This window comes from Somniosus microcephalus, chromosome 19, assembly GCF_052327205.1.
Source record: "Somniosus microcephalus isolate GS21.2 chromosome 19, FLI_Smic_1.0, whole genome shotgun sequence".
NCBI classification, from domain to species: Eukaryota; Metazoa; Chordata; class Chondrichthyes; order Squaliformes; family Somniosidae; genus Somniosus; species Somniosus microcephalus.
Window position 1 is genome coordinate 52792563 of NC_141005.1, and position 25939 is coordinate 52818501.

A 25939-nucleotide genomic window follows, 5' to 3' on the forward strand; every position below is an offset into this window, starting at 1 on the left:
GATATTGAGCAAATGATGCTTTGCCGCTGAAACGACGGCTGAATCTCATAAATCTGGTGCCACTGGACTGCTGTCTCTGCCATCAGTATAATTCAAATGCTGTCAAGTCCAAAGAGGCATAATCTGCTGCTGCTTTCTGGCAAGGCCCTAACATTTAGATGGATCTTATAATGTGCTTGTTTTAATGGCTAGGAGAATCACGGACTGGCGAGCACAGAAGTGGACAAACCCCCAACTGTGTCTCTGTTGCTTCACTGATTTGCTTAATTCTGGAGTGATGTTTAGAATAGTAAAATGCTAAAAGCATTAAATAATAGATGTGTTGTTCCAAGCTTTAACCAGATCCCATACTCAAGGGAACTCATGTAAAGGATATCTAATATGTTTGGAAATGTCCCTGGCCATATTATATGTAACTCATGAATCATTGATTATATCACCATATCTATTGTGCTGCCATCCCATTGTTTATGTGAGAAATAATAGAATTTTCTCTTTTTTTTTCTAAGCACAGTTGAATGTTTAAAACAACTTTATAACTTTTTTTAAAAATCTCGAACAATTTGGCTTTAAAGCATTTTACTGTTCATGCATTTAAAATGAAATTGGACAACTGCCTTGCTATTTAATCACTTTATGTGCACTGTTACTATCCACTTAGTATCCCGGAGCATTATTAAATACTTTTCAGTATAAAATTCAGCCTGTTCGTCACAAACATCATTCAGGGGTTGGACTGTAGCATTTCTGTAATATTACATTGTACTTGAGCAATATTTTAAAAAGCAAAATTTCAGTTGTTCTGCATTTTGTTACATGAGCCCAGAAATTGCTGTTGGCCATATTAGCGGACAAACACTTAACACTTAACCATTTATTGCTAAATTTAGAGCTATTTCTTGCTGAAAACTGAAGCAAGATTGGCACAATTTATGTTACTTTTGGCTAGTCTGGAATAGCAAGAAGAAATGTTAACATTTTCAGCAGTGTTCGGCTCTAACCCATTGAATGGCACTGAATCATGATTACAAGTGTTATTTAAATTGTCACACACACTCAAAGCTTATTTTGCTTTGCAGTTTGGATAATATTTAGTTAGTACTCTGAATTGGTTAAGCTGTAACGTGAAACATGAATAATTTACAAGGGTGATATTTTGCAGGAAGCTGCTCCTCAGTCATGCACTAATCTGTTTAACCATCTGCGAAAGATAAAAATGACAGCTGGTAGTACCAGCTTAGAGCCGTGTACATTATTATTGCTGAAGAAAATGTGTTAGCTGCTTAATGCGAATTAGGTACTGGTATCTTTTTTATCAATGGAAACTTGTGAATAAAAAAGAAACCTGTCAAACCCTTTATAATTAGCAGTTAGCATGCAATTCTGTGGTGTCTGTCAGCTGCCTCAAAATGTTCTTCCCCATTGCCCCTGAAGTTACCATCTTATATTGGGGAGCAGTCCCTTGCCTCAATATTCATTCTTCATGCGTGGGCCTAAACAGTGTTTGTTGACAGGGCAACCATGGGGACAACATAGCTTAGCCAATCATGTCCTCATCTCGAGGCCGTGGAGAGGGTGCGGAGGAGGTGCACCAGAATGGTACCAGGGATGATGGGATTCAGTTACATGGAGAGACTAGAGAAGCTGGGATTGTTTGTCTTCGACCAAAGGTAGTTAAGGGGAGATTTAATAGAGGTGTTCACGAATATGAGGAGATTTATAGGGGAGATGGGGAGAAACTGTCAAGCGGGTCATTAACCAGAGGACACAGATTTAAAATAATTGGCAAAATATCCAGAGGGGAGATGAATAAATAAAAAAGAATTGTTATGATCTGGAATGCCCTGCCTGAAAGGGTGGCGGAAGTAGATTAAATAGGAACTTTCAAAAGGGAATTTGATATATACTTAAAAAGGTTAGATTTGCAGGGTTATGGGGAAAGAACAAGACTAATTGGATAGCTCTTTCAGGGAGCTAGCACAGGCACGATGGGCCATATGGCCTCCTCCTGTGCTGTATGATTCTATAATGTTTACACACGTGTACTTTGCAGCAGGAGTTTCCTGCTAACTCGATTCAGATTTGAGGATTAAACGTAGGATCTTCCTGGATTCCCACTTCTGACCTCTGCTAAAAGTGCACATACGTAGATATCAGACGAGAAGCAGCATCAGGCTTGGTTCAGTCATTCCCCCATTGCTCGCTGTCTATGCAGGCACATAAAAAAATATTTACTTGAGTGAAGTACAGGAGAGTTGCTGGCACCTGCGGAATTGTATCCCTACAGTAGTCGGTATCTTCAGGAGAAAATTGCGGGGGGGAATGTGAAGGCTAGTTTAAATTACAGTCATTGCCACATAATTTTAGCAATACAAAAATGATAAGGTAGTGTTAGCATTGGTATTATGCAATTAGAGTATAAATGCATTCCCAATGGACCAGTATTTTTAAAACCAAGCCTCATTAAGACTGATTCCTGTGTTAATTTGTTATAAGTACCTGATATGCAAAATACCCATTACGGTTCAGTCACCATATTAATATAACATATTTGTTGGAACCACAGATCAAATAATTAACTTAGGTGGAAAAATCATCTTTTCAGTGATGATCTTCAAAGGTACCATTATTTTTGTAAATGAATGAAGTAGTGTGAGCAATCACTTAGCTAAAAATAATGTTAAAAGGCACCAAATATGACTTTTAAAAGAGATTAAAATATAATTTATGTTTGCAACAAGGGCTGCACTTTTTCCATGGAATTATAGCCAGGGAGTGTGTAAAACAGTGCATGTATGTGGTCGTAACCTGGTCCTCTCACAGTGTTGGTCTATCATTAGAGATGATCATTCCTGCTAATTACATAGAATTTCATCTAAATTATAACACAGAAACAGGCTGCTGGGTTTAACCAGTCCGCGTTGCTGTTTATCATCCACATCAGCAGTAGTCCTAGTCCCACGTGCCTGCTCTGTTTCCATATCCCTTTATTCCCCTTTCCTTCATCTACTGATCTAACCTTTTCTTAAATGTTGACATGGTCTCTGCTTCACTAAGTCTGATCGTGCATTCTACAACCTCACAACCCTCTGTTTAAAAATATTTCCTCTGCTCTCTGTCCTAAATCTCTTAAATGTAATCTTATATTTATGCCCCAGTGTTCTCGACCCCTCCCCCCACCACTTGAAACAGTCTATTCTGTCCCATCCCTTCATAATTTTATAAACACTTCTATCAAATTACCCCATAATATTTTCTGCTCTAATGAAAATAGCCCTAATTTTTCAAGTCTATCTCCATTTCTGTATTTCCTCATACCAGGCAGAACCCTAGCGAATCTGAGCTGCACCCTCTCTATTGCCTCAACATCCTTCCTGTAGTGTGGAACCCATACAGCTCAGTACTCCAACTGAGGTTTTACATAGATTCACCATTGTATCTCAACTTTTATATTCTATACCTGTTGCCATAAACCCCAGTATTCCATTAGATTATTTTATGGCCTTATCCACTTGTGGCGCTGCTTTTAATGTCTCGCAAATCTGAACCCCCTGATCCTCCACATCACGCAGCTTTCCCCCATTCGAAATATAATTTACTTCTTTTTTTTAGACAAAATTTATCACCTCACATTTACTGGCATTGAATTCCATTAACACTGTTATGCCCATTCCTTCTTATCAGTATCCCCTTGTAGCTTTGTTTAGTCCTCAGAATTTATTACAATACCTCCTATTTTATTATCATCTGCAAATTTGAACACCGCTCCCTCAAGCCCTATAGTGAACAGAAGTGGTCCCAGAACTGAACCCTGCGGGATACCCTGTACTGCTACCCACCTCCAACCACTCTGATCAACCACCTTAACTCCTATTATGTATTTCCTCCCTTCTACAGTGTTTAATCCAATTGCTACCTTCCCCCTAATCCCATACCCTTTGTTCTTCTAGCCTCCTTTGTGCTATTTGGTGATAGTTTAATGGATCTATTCAAAGAGTCTATCCTTGACAATTGAACACTCAGCTTTGAGCAATGTAACATATAAGGAAGTGGCCTGCTTGCTGTCAAACATGGATCCTTGTAAAAGCTTGCCCAGTGTTCTGTCAGGGAGAGAGATTCATTACTGGCACAGTTTGAGTTTCCCACCATTGATTGTGCTGGAATTACATAACAAGTGTGAACAGAGAAGAAGCTGCATGGGGTGGAGTTTACGCTTTGGGTGCAATCAGGAAATTGCACACAAAATGCACTGGTTAGGTTATAAAGTTCAAGATTCTGCTAAAATGCATTTGCAGAATCGCAAACGTAAAATCTTCCATGAACCACGCAAGCGGGCAGCGTAATAGAACGTAATTGCTTCTTTCCTTTCCATTAAAAAGTATTCCTTGATGTATGCAAGAGTGGTAACCCGGTGCAGTTTTATCAATACAGGTTTATCAGCAAAAATAAGCGTTTTTAATAAGGGTGTCCAGTCTGCCACCTGTGAGTGAGCAACCTGATTTAAAATCATTGAAAATGATTTTAAAATACTATACCGAACCATTTAACAGTTTTGTTGGTGTACACCAGTCAGCTTCTTAGTAAATTAACTATTATTTGATATGAAAAAACTTTGAAAATGTGCCTACTGGTGCCTGTATGCCTAATGAAATGAGCGCACTTTGAGACGCCTTTCCTAACCAGCACATTCAACGGAATCTTTAACCTGGGGGGGGGGCAATTTTGTGGGTGGGGCCTGATCCAGGCGAATTGAATCTTGAATCAGAGTAAAAGATTGCGGAAAACACAAACGCAAGTGGTTTTGAGCGTAACTCACTGACGTTTAAAATTCCCCGATATATTTCATGCTGGTTCGGTGAATTTCATCCGGATTGTGCTGATATTACTAGCAGAACCAAACGGAAACTTGTTCCAGATCTTTATTTCAAAAATTGTGACACTTAAAATTAGCTTGGCTATTGAGTGGGGTTACAGTCCAGAACAGTTACCTTCCAAAAAAGGTAGCTAATAGTTTTAGCAATAGCACGTTTCCTTAAAAATATAATCCAGGACTGTAACTTATTTTTTTTAATTAGGAGTTTGTAGACTGAGCTGGAATTCATCAAGCTACAAGGATGTATCTGAAATGGAACAACAACTTACCTTTATATTGCACCTTTAACTTAGTAAAACCTCCTAAGACACATCACAGTTCCGATGTGAACCTAAGCAGGACTAGGAGAGAATTAAGGAAAATGACCAAAGGTTTTACGGAGTTTTCTGAAAGCAGGGAGCGACAAAGCAAGGCAGGGAGGTTTGGGGAGAAAGTTCCAAGTGTGGGGGAAAGTACTGGGCATCTTTCAAAATTCCCCCTTCAGCATTTAGGATAACATTATACCAGTTGGACTTTCATAGAAATACTTCCGAATTGGCAAAGTTAACATGAAAGTTAACAGGAACAATGACAACCTGTAGATTTACAGCAGTTACAGGCTTAACTTTCCCTCCTCGGAAGTTAGAACAATAACAGTCATGTATGCTGGACTAAACCACAATGTAAAGAGGACCAGACATAAGAAATCAAATATTAATCTGAGCATAGCAATTTGTTGCTGGCAATCTATGAAGTCTCTCTGGCCTATCTTTACTTCTAATTCCTTCAGGCAGACAACTAATTTTGAACAAGGCAGGCTGAGAAATGCCTTTCAAAAAATAATTGCGACTAACAATGTTTATATGTTGTTTAAAATCAAAACCGGATGTTGCTATAAGTGATGTTCTCATAAAGTAGGCTTCAGTGCATGGGGCAGGACTGATGTCCTGTGCGCTGGATGGGAATGTAGGAGACAGCACGATAACTGTACACCCTATGTAAGCTATGACGTGGTATATTAATTACTACACTTTAGTTTACTTTAATAAATGAATTCAAAAATTAATGAGAGCAACAGCAGTTGCTTCTGTAAATGAGAAAAGATTTTCCTGTTCCTGCACCTATTGGATTGTCTGAGTGCGGCCACTACAGGAAAGTCAAGCAGGGAGGAGCACACATGCCTCAGGGAGTCTGCCCGATTTTCAAATCCATTCATTGAAATGGATGGAAAGTCTGGCAGTCTCCCTTACAGACACGCGCTCCTCCTGCACAGTTTCCCCGTGTTCTCTGTACCTAGGCAATATAATAACCCCAAGCTTAGAAAGAGGAAAATCTGCCCCATTGTCTTTAATAACTAGATGTTCCCCAAAACCCGCAACCTCTTCCACCTAGAAGGACAAGGGCAGCAGGCGCATGGGAATACCACCGCCTCCAAGTTCCCCTCCAAGTCACACACCATCCTGACTTAAAAGTATATCGTCGATCCTTCATCGTCGCTGGGTCAAAATCCTGGAACTTCCTCCCTAACAGCACTGTGGGAGTACCTTCACCACATGGACTGCAGCTGTTCAAGAAGGTGGCTCACCACCACCTTCTCAGGGGCAATTAGAGATGGGCAATAAATGCTGGCCTTGCCAGCGACGCCCACATCCAATAAACTAATAAAAAAGATAACACACCCTGCCTATTGCACCAGCAAATAAACAGTTTTCAAAGATTAATTATTGAAGTTTAAATTTTTTACAAAACGTACTTCATTGGTGGTGAAGTGCTTTGGGACGTCCTGAGGCCGTGAAAGGCACTGTACCCGTCTTTCAGATGAGACGTTAAACCGAGGCCCCCGTCTGCCCTCTCGGGTGCGCTGTTCCCACTAAGGTGCGCGGACGCGCAGTAATCTCAAAGGTCCTATGCAGGCTGCTTTTACATTGTAAATACCGTGCATGCACAGAAATTTAAAGGGACCATGCATTAAAAGAAACAGGCCGTGCAGAACAAAGCGCATCTTACAGGGAACAATGCTCAGGTGGACATAAAAGATCCCACGACGCTAGTGAAAGAAGAGCATAGGTGGTGTCCTGGCCAATATTTATCCCTTAATCCATGTCACTAAAACAGATTATCTGGTCATCATCGCATTGCTGTTTGTGGGAGCTTGCTGTGCGTAAATTGGATGTCAAGTTTCCCTACATTACAACAAGGCCTACACTTCAAAAAATCTTAATTGGCTGTGAAGCGCTTTGGCATATCCTGAGGTCCTGAAAGGCGCTATATAAATGCAATTCTTTCTTTACATAAATGGAGTAAATATTGACACCACTGTGTAATCCAATGTGTTGAAGGCGGGGAGAGACTTGTGGTTTTAATTTACAGAGTCTCCGAACTCATAAGCGAAACTACAGCAAACAGAGCCTCCCGAGTACAGCAGGATTATTTCTCCAGCAAAATGCAGTGAGTGGAGGATAGTTACAGAATGCAAGTTATATGCACAAAATGAGTCCCAGTCACTTACAGCAGTGCGGTCTACAGGCGTGATTGACGGGGGAATTACCCAATCGTGTCCATTTTGGCCGGGACTTGTGTCACTACATGCAGCCTTATATAAATGCAAGATCTTTTTTCTTTGTCTGCAGGATCACATACCTGTCCCCTACCAGCCGGATTCCAGCAGTAATCCTTCATCAACTACGTCTTCAACACCATCTTCTCCAGCGCCGCCTCTACCTCCCAGCGCGACTCCTCCTTCACCCCTTCATCCTTCGCCGCAGGGCACCCGGCAGCAGAAACAATTCAACCTGCCAGGTACAACTCTTCAGCGTTCCGTATGTTTAGCCGAAACGTGTTGAAAGTAACGGGGTCTTTTTTTCTGAGTTTTCTCTGCTGGTGGGGAGCCACTACAGATGGAGAATCGAGAGCAAGGTGTTGTCGTCCCGTCCCCCGTGATTTCCTGGCGGGATGAGGCTCCCCACTATGCAGAAAATCAGCCCCAACGTGTTTTATTTAAGTTAGAAACTGAAAATGATAGATATGGACACCATAGCAGATTAACATTGTGGGTGGAACCCTTCACCTGATTCAAATAAGAGGCCTCCACCAGGAATGTTAACTTGTCTTTCTTTGTGTAGTTCCCAAATTTAAAAAAAAATTCAGCCCTGCAGCATGTCATTTTTCTTCTTATTTGGATCATAGGGGTTATTTCGAAATCTCCCGTGCCCAATGGGGGAGCCAAGCTCTTGGGGAGCGTAGTTTGGAGATGGTGATAGAACATTCTAGCCCCAGTGCTCCCTTTCCCTGGGAGCACAGCTTGCCATTGCAAATGCAGTATCACAGAATCACCCTTCGTGTCAAATGAGCAAGGACATGCCTACTGGGTATGGTAATTGCCACAAAATGAAACTCAAACCGGTCAACAGACATTTAAAGATTGTCTGCACTATACTAAAGCAGACAATTTGGGTAAATGTTTAAAGAGCATGCTTGTTTAAAAATAGAATGGCCCGGGATTTGCGGTCGGGATGATGGCGAACTGGCCGTGTTCGCCGTCATTCCGCCTTTGAAACTGACAGCATATGCAGAAATCCCGAAAGTTGCGGTCCGTCATTGACGGCTCCGAAATAGGCTGCGCTGTGACCCCCCCCCTTCTTCCCCACAACCCCCTGCCCCCCACAGAGCCGGAAATCTGTGTAATCAGCCAAAATCAGGGAAACTGATGAAAACTTCGGCTCTTCCGCAGTAATTACCCTGTTAAGTTCCCCACTAAAAGTTAGGCCCAAAGGGATTAGGTGTAACTGGGGTTTTAACAGCGCTATTGATGTAAGAAAACTACTAGGCACTTGGTCTAAGCGTTAAACAAAGCTTTAATCAACTGTTTTACAACATGGAGGTCTAGTTGTGTCCTTCACTAGTTCCTGTTAAGAATGTCCTGCGCAAGCTGGGCCCGAGCCCGAGTATTTATACTCTCCCTGGACAGCGCCACCCGCAGGCCGCTCAGTTGATTCATGTCAGTTATTACTGCTCAATACATGTTAAGGGCCTGGAAAACTAATTTTAATTTTGTGCAGTGTGAAATTTGTTCATTTTAATAAAAATTTAAATTTTTAAGTAACTTTTCAAAAAAAATGTTTTACATTTATTTTTAAAGTTTGTCCACCTTTATTTCAGATTTGCCTTTTCCCCAAGTGAGAGCCCCAATCTTTGTTTCGCTCTCTTTAACATTTTCAAAATGTTAGAATTTTAAGGGCTTACTCACTTCCTTGTTCGCTGTCTGTGAGAATTCTGCCTTTTGGTTGGCTGCTTAGATAGCCTGTTGCCGTCACAGCAGTTCGCGCAAGGGGATCCCCACTACAGTTCATTGATTTGAATTGAAGGTCGGAAAACCCGAAGTTCTCGACACTGTTTGTTTATGTGTCTGGTCGGGAAATTAAATTGCAACGCTGCGTTAATCCAGAAAAGAAATGGCATCGGAAAAATTAATAACATACCGTGAGCAGACTATCCCTGCACATTTTCTTCTGCAGTTCCCTGTATTTCTCAATTACTTTTCCTGTCCTGTTTGTTTTCCTGGAATGTCAGGTCTGTTGAGTTTGATCCCTGACAGGGTTTTTACTCAACTTTTTATAATTCTAAATATTCTAAAGGAGACAGACCAACTTCAATGTGTCTTTTCTCTCTCTCTTCCTCTCTTTCCCTGAATGTGCATGTATACAATCACATCTCTTAAAAACTATGGAAATCATAAAATGTTTAACATCAACATTCTCCCATTTTTTTTGTTTTTATTTTATTTTTGCTCTCCTGTAAAAAAAAAGAAATGGGATTTTGGATTATAATTTAAGAACAATAACTTATTTACTTGCAGTGGACGTTTTTCTGAAAACAGTTAAAGATTTTTACTGTGTCACGAGAGCACCCATTCTGGAATGTTCTAATTATCAGCACCTTACCCTAGCATTAAATGAGAGCCAATGACCATAGCAATGACTGAAGTGGGGAATAGGATAGGAATAGGGAATAACTGAAGGAGTTTCTTCATCAAAAGATTAATTTCTCTATACTTAACTGCTCAAAAAATCAATAATTAACACAGCCTGACTACCGTGGTTTTGATAATGACTGTAAATATTACCAAATATATTAATGCATGACAGTGTCACCAAATTCCATTGGACAAGTATATTTCAGTTAATAAATAATATCTGGGAATGTTCACGGATATATTGGATCTTAACTTTGCAGTTATGTGACATCTGTTGTAGGTACTCAAGTGTAAAGTGTATGTAATTTCTTTTAAACATGAGGCAATAATTCTAAGCAATTCCTGCCCCCTATTCAATATGGTAAATCAGATCGCGTATCTGTAATAAGACTTTTTGGGGATTTATATTTACCTCTGGGTATAAAGTTAAAGAAAAAGGGGGTGAAATTGGCCTTTGGCGGTAGAGCAAAATGGGTGATAGCAAATCGGAAGCCCGTTTTACACCCCATCCGTAACTTGTAAATATTTTCCCCACGGCAAGTGTAGTTTCTGTACATCGCTCCGCTGGTCTGCTGAGATTGAGTTTACTAACAAAGGGTGGAAGCTTCCTCTGTGCACGGAATATAGCAAAACCACAGACTTCTTCCTTACATACGTGGTTACAATTTCCTTATACCTGCTGCATGGAGGGAACCAACCCCATTAGACTCTACCATGATAACCGTTTTGACTCTGCTTGTTGTGACAGAATCGAGATCAAATAGTCAAAGGGTTCTTCATAAAGCAATTTCCTGTGGAGATGTTGAAAAGGCAGCCTGACTCATCCAACAAGATAAAAGAGCTCCAGCAATAGCAATTTTCAACTTATTCTCCACATCCCCCTGCCCTCCCCCCTCCCCAACGCCCTGGCTCTTTTCAGACTCAGTTAGGCGATATTTTTATGTGCGGTCTCATTGCACAAAGTCTACTCCAGAGGCACTGGTATCGGAAGAAGAGAAGTACAGCCAGGAGCACAACTAGAAACCTCGCACTTTCAGACCCCTCCGACCCCCGCAGACCTCCTACTCACCTCCTACACCCCAGCGGGGTTCCCCCAGGTCGGGAAGCCTGCACTTCAGGATGAAAAATGGGGATAATCATATTTTCTATCTGTTAACAGGCAGTTAATAGGTTTTGATCCCTTCCCGCCTCCAAGGAGATGGGGCCCAGGGCGGGACGGCTTCCCGCCTCCTGGCAAGAGGGCACGGAGGCCACCTGCCCCCAAATTCTGCCACTTTCCTGACAGTCCCGCCTCCATACCTGCCTCCTCAGGGCTGGTAAAATCCAGCCCATTGAATCTGTGCTGGAGTCCATAAACATCTATTTTATTTTTGATATATTTTAGTGTGATCTTGTAGAGGTGGGCAATGTCTGGTATTATTTACCTAGTGATGAGTATGTCAGATCCCTGACAATCCAGTAAAGGGGAAATGCATCAAGGGGTATATCATCGTGCATTTGACTCCTGCCAAATGAGTGGCATGTATCTAATCACTGGCAGTTCATTGAGGGTTATATCCATGTTCATTAGACACCTAGTTTCAAAGTTTCATCTGATCTCTTATGGTTGAGTGAAGCTCTCCATAGACATCTGTTCCTGATTGCCTAATTCAGCATAGACTTCTCAAAAAGGGTCCAACGTTCAAATAAATGTTAATGCTCTCCCCCGGTAATAGTCTCCCAGCCTGTCTTGTGATTTGGTGCTCTCTTCTGCAGTAAATCATTGTTCAGAAGCTATCCTTACAGCTTGCTTTCTTCCAACTGCAGTGCTTTCCTCCACAACTCTATGTGAAATGTAATTTTACTTTGGCCAAGCTTCTAAGCCAACAGAGTCTGCTTATAACAAAACATTCATTACTTTAAGCCATCAGCCGCTGATCTATTTCCTTTGGCACTTCATTCATTCCACTGATTGAACATTTTTTGATCTGTGTACGTAATAGCTTCAAATTCATGCCGTTAGGCTCCTAAAGCAGCTGATGTATCTTTGGTGTCCAGGCACATGTCCACAGTTGCATTAGTGGACGAGTTAAGGTTTGGCTGAAGAAGGTCTAATCAATATGGGAAAGTAAAATAGGTTCTTTCTAGGAGATTTTGATTCAAAGAAATCAAAAGCCACCTATTTCAAACTGGTCATTTCCTCTCTTCAATTAGAAGTTATTATCTTTGATGGCCATCCAATTGGGATAATGTCCACCAATTCAGCGATTTATTTTTAAGTAAGTGTCACTTTTGAAAGAAAATATGTGACAAAACCCAGCTCTGTTCATAATTGCATTTTAACATTTTGTGCATTTAACAGTTGGTATCCATTGCAGTTTTCCCTAGTAACCTACGAGAAGCTGCTGTTACTATAACTACAAAGCTAATGCCTGCTATTAGATAGGACACAAATAGTTTCTATGGTAACGGGGAATAGGACATCAGCAACATCAGAGTCTGTACAAAAGCGCCGTTAATTTGACAGCAGGTTCTTTATCTGCACAATAAAACTTGAAATGATGGTAATTTTCAGTTTGATCCTTTGGGATAAGGTAGTCAACTTGTAAGTACAGCCAATATCCATCTTAAATGGGTTTTAGAATTTTGCTTTTCTTCCAAATCAGGTATACTCACTAACATTCGGTTGAGAGCAATCACAAGCAGTGACTTGCTTGAGGGCCACAGCCACACAAGCCCACCGCAAGGTAACTCCATTTTTAACAATAGCATATATATGGTCTATATTTACATACCTAGAAGTAAATATTTTACCGCCCAAGTTTCTGTTGTAGCACTGAGGTTCTTGATGATCCCAGAATTTGAAGTATTGTTGAATCTGAAGGCTGAAGATTTTAAGTGTTGTTTATTTGAAGACTATGTGATAGCCTGGTATGTTACAAACTCTGTTCATTATACCAATCATAGTGGGAAAACTCAGTGACAATCAAGCTGGAAATGCATAATTGACTCACATATGTATGCCCTTGCACCGTGAGAGTAAGGGGAAGGAACAAAGGAGTGGAATGTATCCTTGGTGCTGTATTTGAGAGTACCCTAATTAATAATACTGCATCACTGTGCAAAAGTTGTTAATAGAATTTAACAAAAGTGAGAAACCTCATGATCCGAGGAATGTCGAGGAAAGAAAATTAACAATATTAACAAAATGAAATGTAATGTGTTGATGAGATTTTATATCCAACTTTGCTATTGTATATTGCTCTGGTTGAGACATATTGGGCCAGAAATTCGCGGCCAGAAGCGTGAGTACGGTCGGGGTACTCACGCATTTGGCCGTTGCAAATGCCGGCGTTCAGCAGGAACAGCGCATGCGGGGAACGCCGGCATTTCCAGACCCGAGGTCTATTCACAGCGCGTGCGACTGCACAGGCAGCGCTTGCGCAGTGAACTTTGTGGATTTCAATGATGGATTCAGTGAGGGTAAGTCCTTAGAAGTTACACTTGAAAAAAGCAAGTGTAAAGTTGTTCATTGGCTGCGGAGGAAGATATATTTTATCGTGGAGCTTCTGAAATGCAATATTTTTGTTTGGGAAAGGGAGGGAAGTTATTTTAAGAAATTTTAAGTAAGTTTTAAAGTTAAAAAATTTTTTTTTTTTAAAAGGGTTTTCAGAACGGTAGGTAGAAGGAGCAATTGTGGCTGTGTGAATGGAATGTGAGAATGAGTTATGTATGTATGTCCACATATATTCCTTTACGTATATGTATGTATGTTTTATATTCCTTTACTAATGTGTATGAATGTATGTTTTTAATTATGATTTTCCAATAAGTTACTTTCTCTGAAAGTCATAATTAAATAATACATTCATACACATAAGTAAAGGAATATATACATAACACGCAAAGGAATATATACAGACATACATACTTTCAGAAGCTCCACGATAATAAATATCTTCCTCCGCAGCCTCTGGAGCAACTGTACCCATGCTTTTTTCATGTGTAAGTTGTAATGACTTGACCTCACTGAAAGCATTAATGTAAGCGGCGAATTATACTGCGCACGCGCTGCCTGTGCAGTCGCACGCGTTCTGCCTCTGAACCCCTTTGTTCAGAGGACAGGAAATGCCGGTTTTCCCCACATGCACTGTGCATGCTGAAAACCGGCATTTCATCCGGCCAGATGCGTAAGTACCCCGACCGTACTCGCGCATTTGGAAGGGAATTACTGGGCCAACATTTTACATGTCAATAAAATGAAAAATTTAACAATTGCACGACTTGCCCCCTCGCATCTGCAACTGAGGGTCCAAGGAGGTGCATTGCGCAAGAGGTCATCATCGTACGTATCCTCACACTGTTCCCTTTGGGGAACTGTATGAAGTGGTGGAAGGATTTATGGCCGTGATTAACGCTCATTCCGTGACCGTAACCATCTTTGAACCAGCCATTAGGGTGGTTAGTCCTATGGCGGGAGGGTTTTACGGGCTCCCACAACCCATCTGAGGGGGGGGGCCACCAACACCCACGGACGCAAGTATCCCGCTGGATGTCCACCCAGAATTTAAAGTTGGAGTTCCGACTCCACTTGCCGGGACTGTCTGGAGTGGGGTTCAAAACCCTACTCCTTCTGGCCCAGCGGCGGGGATGCTTACTGCTACACAAAAGGCCCACTCCGCACAAAAGGTGACACCCATACGTTTCCTGCGCCTTTTCCCTCCCCGTGACTGGAGCCCTATGCTGCCATTTCACGTTGCTAATCGGATTGGGCCTTTGTCGTAGCGGTAGGATCCCCGCCGCTGGGCCAGATCAGGGTAGGGTTTCGAACCCCGCTCCAGACAGTCCCGGCAAGTGGAGTCGGAGCTCCGGCTCTAAATTCTGGGTTGACATCCAGTGGGATATTTGCGTCCGTGGGTGTGGGTGGCCCCCCCTCCTTGTATAGCTTGTGGGAGCCCGTAAAACCCTCCCGCCATAGGACTAACCGCCCTAATGGCTGGTTCAAAGATGGTTACGGTCACGGAATGAGCGTTAATCATGGCCATAAATCCTTCCACCACTTCATACAGTTCCCCAAAGGGAACAGTGTGAAGACACGTATGACGACGACATTGCTAAATAAATAAATGGAATTAAAAAAATTCTTTTAGGGCTTTTAAAAGTCTTTAAATTGCTTTAATTCTCTTTAAAACTACTTCAGATTACTCAAAATAATGTAAACATTTTAAAAAGTTTATAAAAGTTACCAAAATCTTCAAAAAACTTCCAAAAACCTATTTAAACTGCTGCTTTGCATGTAAAAATGCTTAGCAGCTTGACAGAAACATTGGGGGCGTGTCCAGTGAAACTGAGACCTCAAGGGGCGTGTCTCACTTGCACTGCACGCTCCTGGCTTCGCGCTGGCTGCACTCCTGGGCGGCGTGACGTCATACGCTGCCCGGGATTCTTCTTTTTCAAACACCAAGTCCAGGCGTCCCTGGAGCTGATCGGCAGTAGCGCGGGGTAAGTGCATATACGGGGCTTGCACGCGCGGCAAGCCCCGTTCGCCAATTTCTGGCCCATTAGGGCAGATTTTATGAATTTATATTCCTGGCATGGAGTATTATTGGGAATTTAATGAATGGAAAATTCTGCAGGACGGGCTAACTGCTGCACCTGAATTCTCGGTATGCATTCCTGGCAAGTGACGTTCAGGGCTGGGAAGGTGAATTCATAAAATCTACGCTACGATCTATCCTCATGTCAGAGTATGTTTATGGTGTGTGTAGCTGTGCCTCAATGCATTTGTGCCCCTTGGAAAGTGACTTTTAGTGAGAATGGGATGCATTTTCCCCCTTTTCAATCTAATAACTTTACGGCCTGGAGTTTCCACTCGGTTACGCTGGTTTTTTCAGCGCAATTCGCCCGAAATCGGCCAAACCTGCGCAAAAGATCGAGGAATTTTAGGAGCAAATTACATTCAGCGCAAATCGAGTTTCCACAATCTTTTGCGCCAGTTCTTAAAAAACATTGTGCTAGAAGCTGGCCCTGCTCACAAAACTGGCCATGCCCCCAGGTCGAATTAATCACCATTGCGAGTTTCCGCTAATGCGCTCATTTGCGGGCCTTCGAAGAGGTTCTTAAAATTAAGCTGTTTTGTTTAGGCGCATGTGCACTAATAGGCACCTTTAAAAAAAAATGTTAGTTTTTAATTTACTAAGAAAGTGACTCCTGTACACCAATGTAACTTGTAAATGGTTCTCTGCAGTTTTTAACATCATTTTCAGTTATTTAAAATCAGGTTACTCACAGGTGGTGGACCAGACACTCTGATTAAAAATGCTAATTTTTTTGATGAACCTATTTTAATAAAGCTGTATCAGTTACCACACTTAAATATATCAAGGAATATGTTTTAATGAAGATTTTTTATTTTAAAAAAGTTAAGTTCTAAAACGCTGCCTGCTGCACTGGTTCATGGAAGATTTTACGTTCAGCCATATGCAAATGAGTTCAAGTGGAAACTTGACCAAAGAAAACCTTCTCAAAACTAGCGCAATTTTGAGCGCAATTTGCGCCCAGATCGCCGATTGCGCCCAAAGCAGAAACTCCAGGCCTATGTCTCTTGACCAGTTATGGGTCGGGGTAGTTACACTTGCTCGATAATCATTGGCGCTCACAATAGCAAAGACTTCTCATTAGATTTATTAACAAAGCTGTTAGTTAGCGCAAAATGTAGTGATAGGTTGAGAAATGCTGAAAGGACATCTCACTGCTACACGGTGGGTTCTGTTCCAATCACAATCTGCTTCATTGAAAGCAGTGAATTTGTGCACTGTTGTATTTCTATTTAGCTGCTATGATTCCGCAGTCCTCTACAGGTGAGCATACAGAATTTTATTATTGTAGCATTTTCGAACTTAAATGAATCATTAGGAACCTCAGTGTTACAATAAAAAACAGAGCCGCAAGGGTGCAGAATGTGTTTTTTTTGGGGTGGGGGGTGGCGGGGGCCAGGCCAACAACCAGAAGTTGTGGTCCATGTGGGAACTGGAGGAGGGCTATCTTCAGTGAGTTGAAAAAGGATCTGGCCCAGGTGGTTTGGAATCAAAAATTGGTAGGCAAAACTGTAACTGAACAATGGAAGGCCTTTATAGGGGAGATGGTTCGGATACAGAGTAAACATATTCCTATGAAGGGAAAAGGGAGGCCATCCAAAGTTAGAGCTCCCGGAATAACTAAATATATAGAGGTTAAAATGAGACAGAAAAAGGAGGCTTGATAATGCAGTAGAGAACCAAGCTGAATATAGAAAGTACAGAGGAGATCTAAAAAAAGGGAATAAGAGGGGCAAAGAGAGAGTATGAGAACAGATTAGCGGCTAACATAAAAGGAAACCCAAAAGTCCTTTATAAGCACATAAATAGTAAAAGGGTAGTCAAAGGAAGGGAGGGGCCGATTAGGGACCAAACAGGAGATATTCTTGTGGAGGCAGAGGGCATGGCTGAGGTACTAAATGAATATTTTGCATCTGTTTTCTCTAGAGAAGAGGATGCTGCCAAGTAGCAGTAAAGGAGGAGATAGTAGCGATATTGGATAGGATAAAAATATATAAAGAGGAGGTACTTAAAAGGTTCGAAGTACTCAAAAGTAGAAAGGTCACCTGGTCTGGATGGAATGCATCCTAAGTTACTGAGGGAAGTAAGGGTGGAAATTGCAGAGGCTCTGGCCACAATCTTCCCGTCCTCCTTAGATATGGGGGTAGTGCCTGAGGACTTAAGGATTGCAAATGTTACTTCTGTTCAAAAAAGAGGAGGGTTAAGCCCAGAAATTAAAGACCAGTCCACCCAACATCAGTGGTTGGGAAATATTTAGAGACAATAATTGTGAAAAAGTTTAATTGGCATTTTGAAAATTATGGGCTAATAAATGAAAGTCAATACAAATCGCATTTGACTAACTTGATTGAGTTCTTTGGTGAAGTAACAGAGAGGGCGGATGAGGGAAGTGCAGTTGATGTGTATATGGACTTTCAAAAGGCATTTGACAGTGTACCACATAATAGACTTGTAAGGAAAATTCAACCCCATTGAATAAAGGGACAATGGCAGCATGGATACGAAATTGGCTAAGGGACAGAAAGCAGAGCGTAGTGGTGAGCGGTTACTTTTCAAACTGGAGGGAAGTATAGAGTGATGTTCCCCAGGGATCGGTATCAGGACCACTGCTCTTTTTGATATATATTAATGACCTGGACTTAGGTATACAGGGTATAATTTCAAAGTCTGCAGATGACACAAAACTCGGAAATGTAGTAAACAATGAGGAGGGTAGTAACAGACTTCAGGAGTACATAGACAGACTGGTGAAATGGGCAGACACATGGCAGATGAAATTTAACACAAGAAGTGTGAAGTGATACATTTTGGTAGGAGGAATGAAGAGAGGCAATATAAACTAAATGGTACAATTTCAAAGCAGGTGCAGAACAGAGAGACCTGGGGGTGTGTGTACACAAATCTTTGAAGGTGACAGGACAAGTTGATAAGGCTGTTAAAAAAGCATATGGGATCCTTGGTTTTATTAATAGAGGCATGGAGTATAAAATAAAAGAAGTTATGCAAAACCTTTACAAAACACTGGTTAGGCCTCAGCTGGTATATTGTGTTCAATTCTGGGCACCACAGTTTAGGAATGATGTCAAGGCCTTAGAGAGGGTGCAGAAGAGATTTTCTAGAATGGTACCAGGGAGGAAGAACCTCAGTTATGTGGAGAGACTGGAGAAACTGAGGTTGCTCTCCTGAGAGCAGAGAAGGTTAAGAGGAGGTTTGATAGAGGTGTTCAAAATCATGAAGGGTTTTGATAGAGTAAATAAGAAGAAACTGTTTCCAGTGGCAGAAGGGTTGGTAACCAGAGGACACAGATTTAAGGTGATAGGCAAAAGAACTAGAGGCGACATGAGGAATTTTTTTTATGCAGAGAGTTGTGATCTGGACTGCACTGCCTGATAAGGAGGTGGAAGCAGTTTCAATAGTAACGTTCAAAAGGGAATTGGATAAATACTTGAAGGGAAAACATTTACAGGGCTATGGGGAAAGAGCAGGGTGTGGGACTAATTGGGTAGCTCTTTCAAAGAGCTGGCACAGGCACTGTTACGTAGTTATGTTGGGACTACATTGTACAAGTGTACTAACACTCAAATCAAGTGTAGCAGCACTACGATGCTGGGAAATTAGTGCGCAGGCGCCACACAGGACTTACAAATATCACCCCGCACCATGCGGCAGGCAGCCATTACAACACAAATAAAACAGTAGTTATAATTACAAACTACCGAGTCCAGAGTCGTCTTTACAAAGCACTACGAGCGCTAGAAGACATAACATGGTGGCAGCGGTATAAGTGAGTAAAACTTACGCAAATAAAAATGATATCAGATTGAAGAAAGAAATTTAAAAGTAAACTCTGCAGCGTTGTAACCGCGAATCATACGGGCAGCTAAAATGGCGGCGTCCAATGCACTGACCGCGAATATGCTCCCCATCATGAACTGGGAAGCCGACGATATCGTGGAAGCTTTCTGGAAATTTAAGCAAAAATGCGAGCTTACATTTAAAAGTTTCCTGAAAGGCTCCTCCGACAAGGAAAAAGTCAGCTATATTCTACTGTGGGTGGGAGAAAAAGGCTTAGATCTCTATAACAGCTGGAGTTTATCCGAAGAGGATAAAACGAACCCTACGGAGATTTATGAAAAGTGCAGTAACCATCTCAAGCCTAAATCAAACCACAGCATACACAGGTATAAATTCCAAAGCTTAAGACAGGAACCTGGTGAAACGGCTAACAATTTCCTGACGAGATTAAAAAACGAAGCCAGCAAATGCAAGTTTACGGAACTAGAAGAAAGGCTGGTAGACCAATTAATATGGGGATCAGCACATACAGAAGTGCAAAAAGAACTAATAGGAAAAGAAAAGCTTGGAATATCAGAAGCCATAGATACAGCGAGGGCTCACGAAGCCACAAAACAACAGATGAAAACGCTGAATACTCATACGGCTGATGTGCGGACAACTCCTGAACCGGATCACAGAGTAGATGCAGTGCGCGAAAAGCACAGCACACAAAAACAAGTATATGACAGCGGGAAGAATACGTGCAGAAACTGCGGAAGACAACACGACTACACAGACAGAAGAAAATGCCCAGCGTATGGAACAAGCTGCAACACGTGTGGTAAAGCAAACCACTGGCAAAAGATGTGCAGAGCTAAAAGAGAGGGGCTACACACCAAAAGCAGAGGTGGGCAGCAGAACCAACAAAAGAAAAACAAAATCCATACCATGGGTGAGCAAGATGACGAAGACTGCGGGTATGACAAAGCTCTGAACATTGAAACCATAAAGGTTCTCTTACACGAAACGTCCAGAGCGGAAAGCACCCCAAAGAAAGAATGGCACACTATCATCCAGATTAAAAAGAGGATCGAAGGACAGCCCACAACCGTCAATCTAAAAGTAAAGTTGGAAACAGGAGCTCAGAGCAACATCCTTCCACTGAGGCTATACCAGAGGATCTTCCCCGAAAACTTGGGCGAAGATAGATACCCGAAAAGAGGATGTTTAAAAGCAAACAACGTCACGCTGACAGCGTATGGGGGGAGCGAGATCAGACAACTCGGAACAACCTATATAAAAGGAACACACAAAAGCAGAAACATCAACTGCATGTTCTATGTGACCGACTCCGAGGGACCGGCGATCCTGGGATTAAACAGCTGCGAGAAGCTGGGGTTAATCTCGGTAAACCATGAACTAACAAAAACATCACTGAAAGTCGACAGCAACACCCCACTGGAAAATCGTCCACAAATCATGGACACGAAACATTTGATGGACATGTATCCAGAATGTTTTGATGACACTGTAGGATGCTTCGGGGAGTTCAAGTACCATATAACAATAGATCCAGAGGTAAAACCCGTCATCCACACTCCAAGAAAAATACCCATCGAGCTAAAAGAAAAATTATACACCGAACTAAAAGAAATGGAAGAGAAAGAAATAATTGCAAAGGTCACTGAACCCACAGACTGGGTAAACTCGATTGTGGTACAGGAAAAGCCGAACGGGCGGCTCAGAATCTGTCTGGACCCCAAAGACTTAAACCAGGCAATAAAGCGGGACCACTACCCCAAACCAACATTAGAAGAAATCACACCAGCACTGGCAGGAGCCAAAGTCTTCTCCAAACTGGATGCCAGAAACGGCTACTGGAACGTAAAACTGGACGAAGAATCAACTAACCTGATGACTTTTAATACACCATTGGGGTGTTATAAATTCCTGCGGCTGCCATTCGAGTTGAAAGTCAGCCAAGACATCTTCCAACAAATGATCGATGAAACATACAAAGGCTGTGAAGGAGCCATTGGAATCGCTGATGACATCCAAGTTTACAGATCAAATGAAAGAGACCATGATGTGCACTTGCACGAGGCCATGGAGCGCACCAGAACGGCTGGCATCAAGCTGAACGCCGAGAAGTGCATCGTTAAAAGTACGAAATGCAAATTTGTTGGCATGATCTACACACCAGAGGGTGTCAAACCTAATCCCGAAAAGGTCGAGGCGATAGCAGAGATGAAACCTCCAAACAACAAGAAGGAGCTGAGAAGCTACCTCGGCTTGGTCCAGTATATGAGCTCTTTCATCCCGAACATGTCAGACTACACTGCGAACCTAAGAGAATTACTAAAAGAAGACACCGAATACCAATGGTCAGAATCTCATGAAAGGAACTTCAAACACCTAAAGGAATTATTAAGTGAAGAAACCAGCCTGTCTTATTACGATAGAAAAAAACCTGTCACCCTACAGGTAGATGCCTCTACCAGGGGGCTAGGGGCAGCCCTCGTGCAGGAAGGAAAACCAATAGCTTTCGCATCGAAGGCATTGACATCAGCAGAGACAAGATACGCAAACATCAAAAGAGAGCTATTGGCAGTAGTATACGGATGCGAAAAGTTCCACACCTACTTATACGGAAGAAAATTCGAGGTAGAGAGTGACCATCATCCACTCGAACAAATTTACAAGAAAAACCTAAGCAAGGCCCCAGCAAGACTGCAAAGGTTACTGTTAAGACTCCAAAGTTACGACTTTGAATTAAAATACCGGCCAGGGAAAGAAATGGCACTGGCAGATGCATTGTCTCGATTGTCACCACACGAAAAACATGAGATGAAGGGCCTGACAGTAAAAATACACCACCTCGTAAATGTTACTCCCACAAAGCTTAGCCAAATTCAAGAGGAGACTGGTAAAGAAGAGGAGTTGCTACTACTCATGCAACAGGTAATACAGGGGTGGCCGGAGAAGATCCAGCAGGTCCAAAACCAAATCCGACAGGACTGGACAATCAGAGACGACATCTCGGTGGAGGACGGTGTTCTCCTTGCTGGCTCAAGAATCATAATACCAAAAACGATGCAAACGGAACTTCTCCGCTTAATACACCAAGGCCATATGGGGATGGAGAAATGTAAACTAAGAGCCAGATCAGCTGTGTACTGGATAGGCATGTACAAAAGCATAGAACAAATGGTCTCCACATGCTGCATATGCCAGAAATACCGAAACACACAGCAGAAGGAGGAGATAATTCAATGGAAGTACCCCCGAGACCATGGCACACGGTCGGAACAGATCTGTTCCTGTGCAACCAGGAGTGGTACATCATAGTAGCAGACTACTACTCAAAATTTCCTTTTGTCAGAAGGATAAACGACATGAGAGCCACAACAGTCACAAAAATTGCAAAAAACTTATTCGCAGAACAGGGCATCCCAGAGAAGGTCACCTGCGACAATGGGACACAATTCACCTCCAGCGAATTCAGAGCACTGGCTGGAAAATACGGATTTAAAATAATTACCTCATCCCCACATTACCCAAGGGGACACGGATTTATTGAAAGACAGATCCAAACAGTCAAAAGAGCTCTCATTAAAAGCAAGGAGATGGGAGAAGACCAAGACCTCGCCCTTTTGGCAATCAGATCGACACCTTTGAGAGCAGACTCGAAATCACCAGCAGAACTACTCAACGGTAGAAAATACAAAACAACTCTACCAGCAAAGGTATATCCTCCCCAGGACCAAGAGGATGTTCGGCAGAAGCTGATGGAAACACAAGCTACGGGGAGCACACACTATAACAAGCATGCAAAACCACTACCGGAGCTGCTAAATGGGCAATCAGTGCATATACAAGATCCGTTGTTGAGAACATGGAGTCCAGCCAAGATTATTGGAAAAGCTGATACTCCAAGATCTTACTTGGTAGAGACAGAACCTGGAAACCAATACAGGCGAAACAGGATCCATATCAGACCCTCACCTGAAGCTGTCAAACAGCGGACAACATTAACAGCAGTTAGGGTACCAGACACGGAAAACAATATAACGCCAGAAACAAACACCTCAAATACAACAACTGCAAACATGCACTCTCCAGAGCCAAACACGACAGCACCGGCAACAAGAAAAGAACACACCAAAACACCGCAGAAAGGAATAGTTATAGCTAAATCCACAAGATGGAGGAGTAACATACAACCACCTGAGCGGTATCGCGAATAATTATAAAGACAATTATAATTCGCACAGAACAGTAAAACAACATGGACAAATATCTGTATATAAATTGAGCAAAGAAAGCTCACGTTCTGTATTTTGTTAACGTTATTCAACTGGAAACATTGTAAAATAGAAAATTTATGTAATTAGTTTTGTTGGGAAAGAGGGATGTTACATAGTTATGTTGGGACTACATTGTACAAGTGTACTAACACTCAAATCAAGTGTAGCAGCACTACGATGCTGGGAAAGTAGTGCGCAGGCGCTGCATAGGACTTAGAAATATCACCCCGCACCATGCGGCAGGCAGCCATTACAACACAAATAAAACAGTAGTTATAATTACAAACTACCGAGTCCAGAGCCGTCTTTACAAAGCACTACGAGCGCTAGAAGACATAACAGGCACGATGGGCTGAATGACCTCCTTCTATTCTGTAAGATCCTATGATTCCAATGTAAGACATTCAACAAGCTGTAAATAATAAATATTCTGTATATTCACGTACCTGTACTGAGAAGTGCGAGTCAGCGACATTAAAAAGATATCAGGACATTACAACAAGAAACCATAAAACACACTTTCAAATCTTGATCAAAATAGTTTATAATGTGTGTGCTTACATGGATCTGAAAAGTATTTTAAATAGTAGTTAAATATTTACTCAGTAGAAAGTATGCTATTTTTCCTTTCCCATCTTACATTTGAAATGGTTTCTCTTCTAATCTCCTTCAGCTAGGACAGCAGCATACTCCAAGTCAGAAGCCTTCTAAACTTCCAGCGCTGTTCTATGACAGGCTACAGTATACATTTCATGATTAAGGGTCTACATCCCAAACATTAACCTCTATTTTTATTACTAGATGCTGACAGAGCAGCAGATTCTATTTTTATTACCGTTTTTTAGCATTTACAGTTTATTTTAATCCCCACATTTCATTTCACTCGCGGAAACGGCTCCACTTCAGAGCCTTACCGAGACACACAGCAGTCAGGAAGTATCCCTTGGTCCTGGCTTTGATATTATCTGCTGAGGGGCAAGGATTGGGACCAGCATCTGGTTGAAGGGAGGAGAAGGATTGAATCAGGAGGGGCATTGGAACAGTGGCAGGATCTTGGGACATTGACACGAAGAACAAGGGCTAGATAGACAGTGGCAGCAATGTAAGAAATGGGAAGCATAGGATTGGACCATGGGCCCCAACAGAGACCACAAGGGCTGCAGATGTCCCACAGACTGTACAATGACTGTTTTCTGTATTAAAGTCATTTGATATCACAGACTATAAGTCACATGATTCAGTGGGGAAAATTACTACTAGTTATTCCTTTGAAGACATTTCCATCTTCCATTTTCTATACCCTTTATGCCAAAAGCACTAATGCATCAGGCTAGAAAATAGACAACAAAGGGGTAAAACTAGCACCCCCGCAGCCAAAATTGAGTGGTAGCGCCCCAAGAGGGAAGCTATACACTACGTGTCGCGGTATTGCAGGCCTTCCTCCCCTTCTTAAAGGGGAGGGGCCTTGCGCAGCGCGACCTGGGGCCCAGCAGGGCCACCGGGATCGGAGTGCCGGCAAAAGAGCTCAAGAGAAGTGCCGGGCTCTTGGAGTGCAGCCGGCACTATGCGGGGGGGTTAGGAGACCAGGGATGGCAGTGGGGGCAGGTGCTGGCAGGCGGCCAGCAGCAAAAATGGCCGCCCGGCACCTCGCCTTTAAATAGCGCCGCCCCGGCCGCAGGTAGGCCCCCCTGACCCCGTCGGACATAGCGTCCGGCGGTAAGTCAGGGGGTGCTACCGAAGATTCCGGCAAGGGCGCGAGCGGGGCGCTGCGCACGCCGATGATTTAATTGCCCACGGCGCAGCGTCACGGGGCGCTAACGGTTACCGCCACCGCTAACCTCCTGCTTAATTTTGCGGGAGGCGTTGGCGGCGACGTGCCCGGGTGCTAGTTGCTTTGTACCCCGTTAGCACCCTCTTAGGGCGCTAATGGGAGGCGCAAAGCAACCGAATTTTTCCCCCTATAGCTATTACTGAAACATGGCTGAAAGAAGGGCAGAAGTGGCAGCTCAACTTTCCTGGTTACAGGGTTTTCAGATGAGATAGGGAGGGGGATAAAAAAGGAGAGGGTTCGCAATATTGGTTAAAGAAACAATTACAGCTGTGAGGAGAGATGATATGTTAGAAGTATCATCAAATGAGGCCATATGGGTTGAACTGAAGAACAAAAAGGGGCAATTTCACTGTTGGGAGTATACTATAGACCCCCAAATAGTCAGAGGGAGATAGAAGAACAAATACGTAGGCAAGTTTCTGAGAAGTGCAAAAACAATAGGGCAGTAATAGTAGGGGATTTCAACTACCCCAACATCAACTGGGATAGAATCAGTGTAAAAGGTATAAAGGGCGCAAAATTCTTAAAATGCATTCAGGAGAACTTTTGTAGCCAGTATGTCACAAGGGGGTGGTTCTGGACTTAGATTTAGGGAATGAAGCTGGGCAGATGGAAGGGGTATCA

The 25939-nt window shown here is 42.5% G+C and overlaps 1 protein-coding gene across 1 annotated transcript in view; it reads left to right on the forward strand.

Annotated features, from left to right (window-relative positions):
• ksr2 (kinase suppressor of ras 2) overlaps positions 1 to 25939 on the forward strand; it is a 568763-nt gene that overhangs the window by 425783 nt on the left and 117041 nt on the right. The window contains exons 10-11 of the mRNA XM_085961784.1: positions 7483 to 7651; positions 12470 to 12550. Of these exons, the coding sequence (XP_085817910.1) occupies positions 7483 to 7651; positions 12470 to 12550 (250 nt within the window). The remainder of the gene's footprint in view (positions 1 to 7482; positions 7652 to 12469; positions 12551 to 25939) is intronic.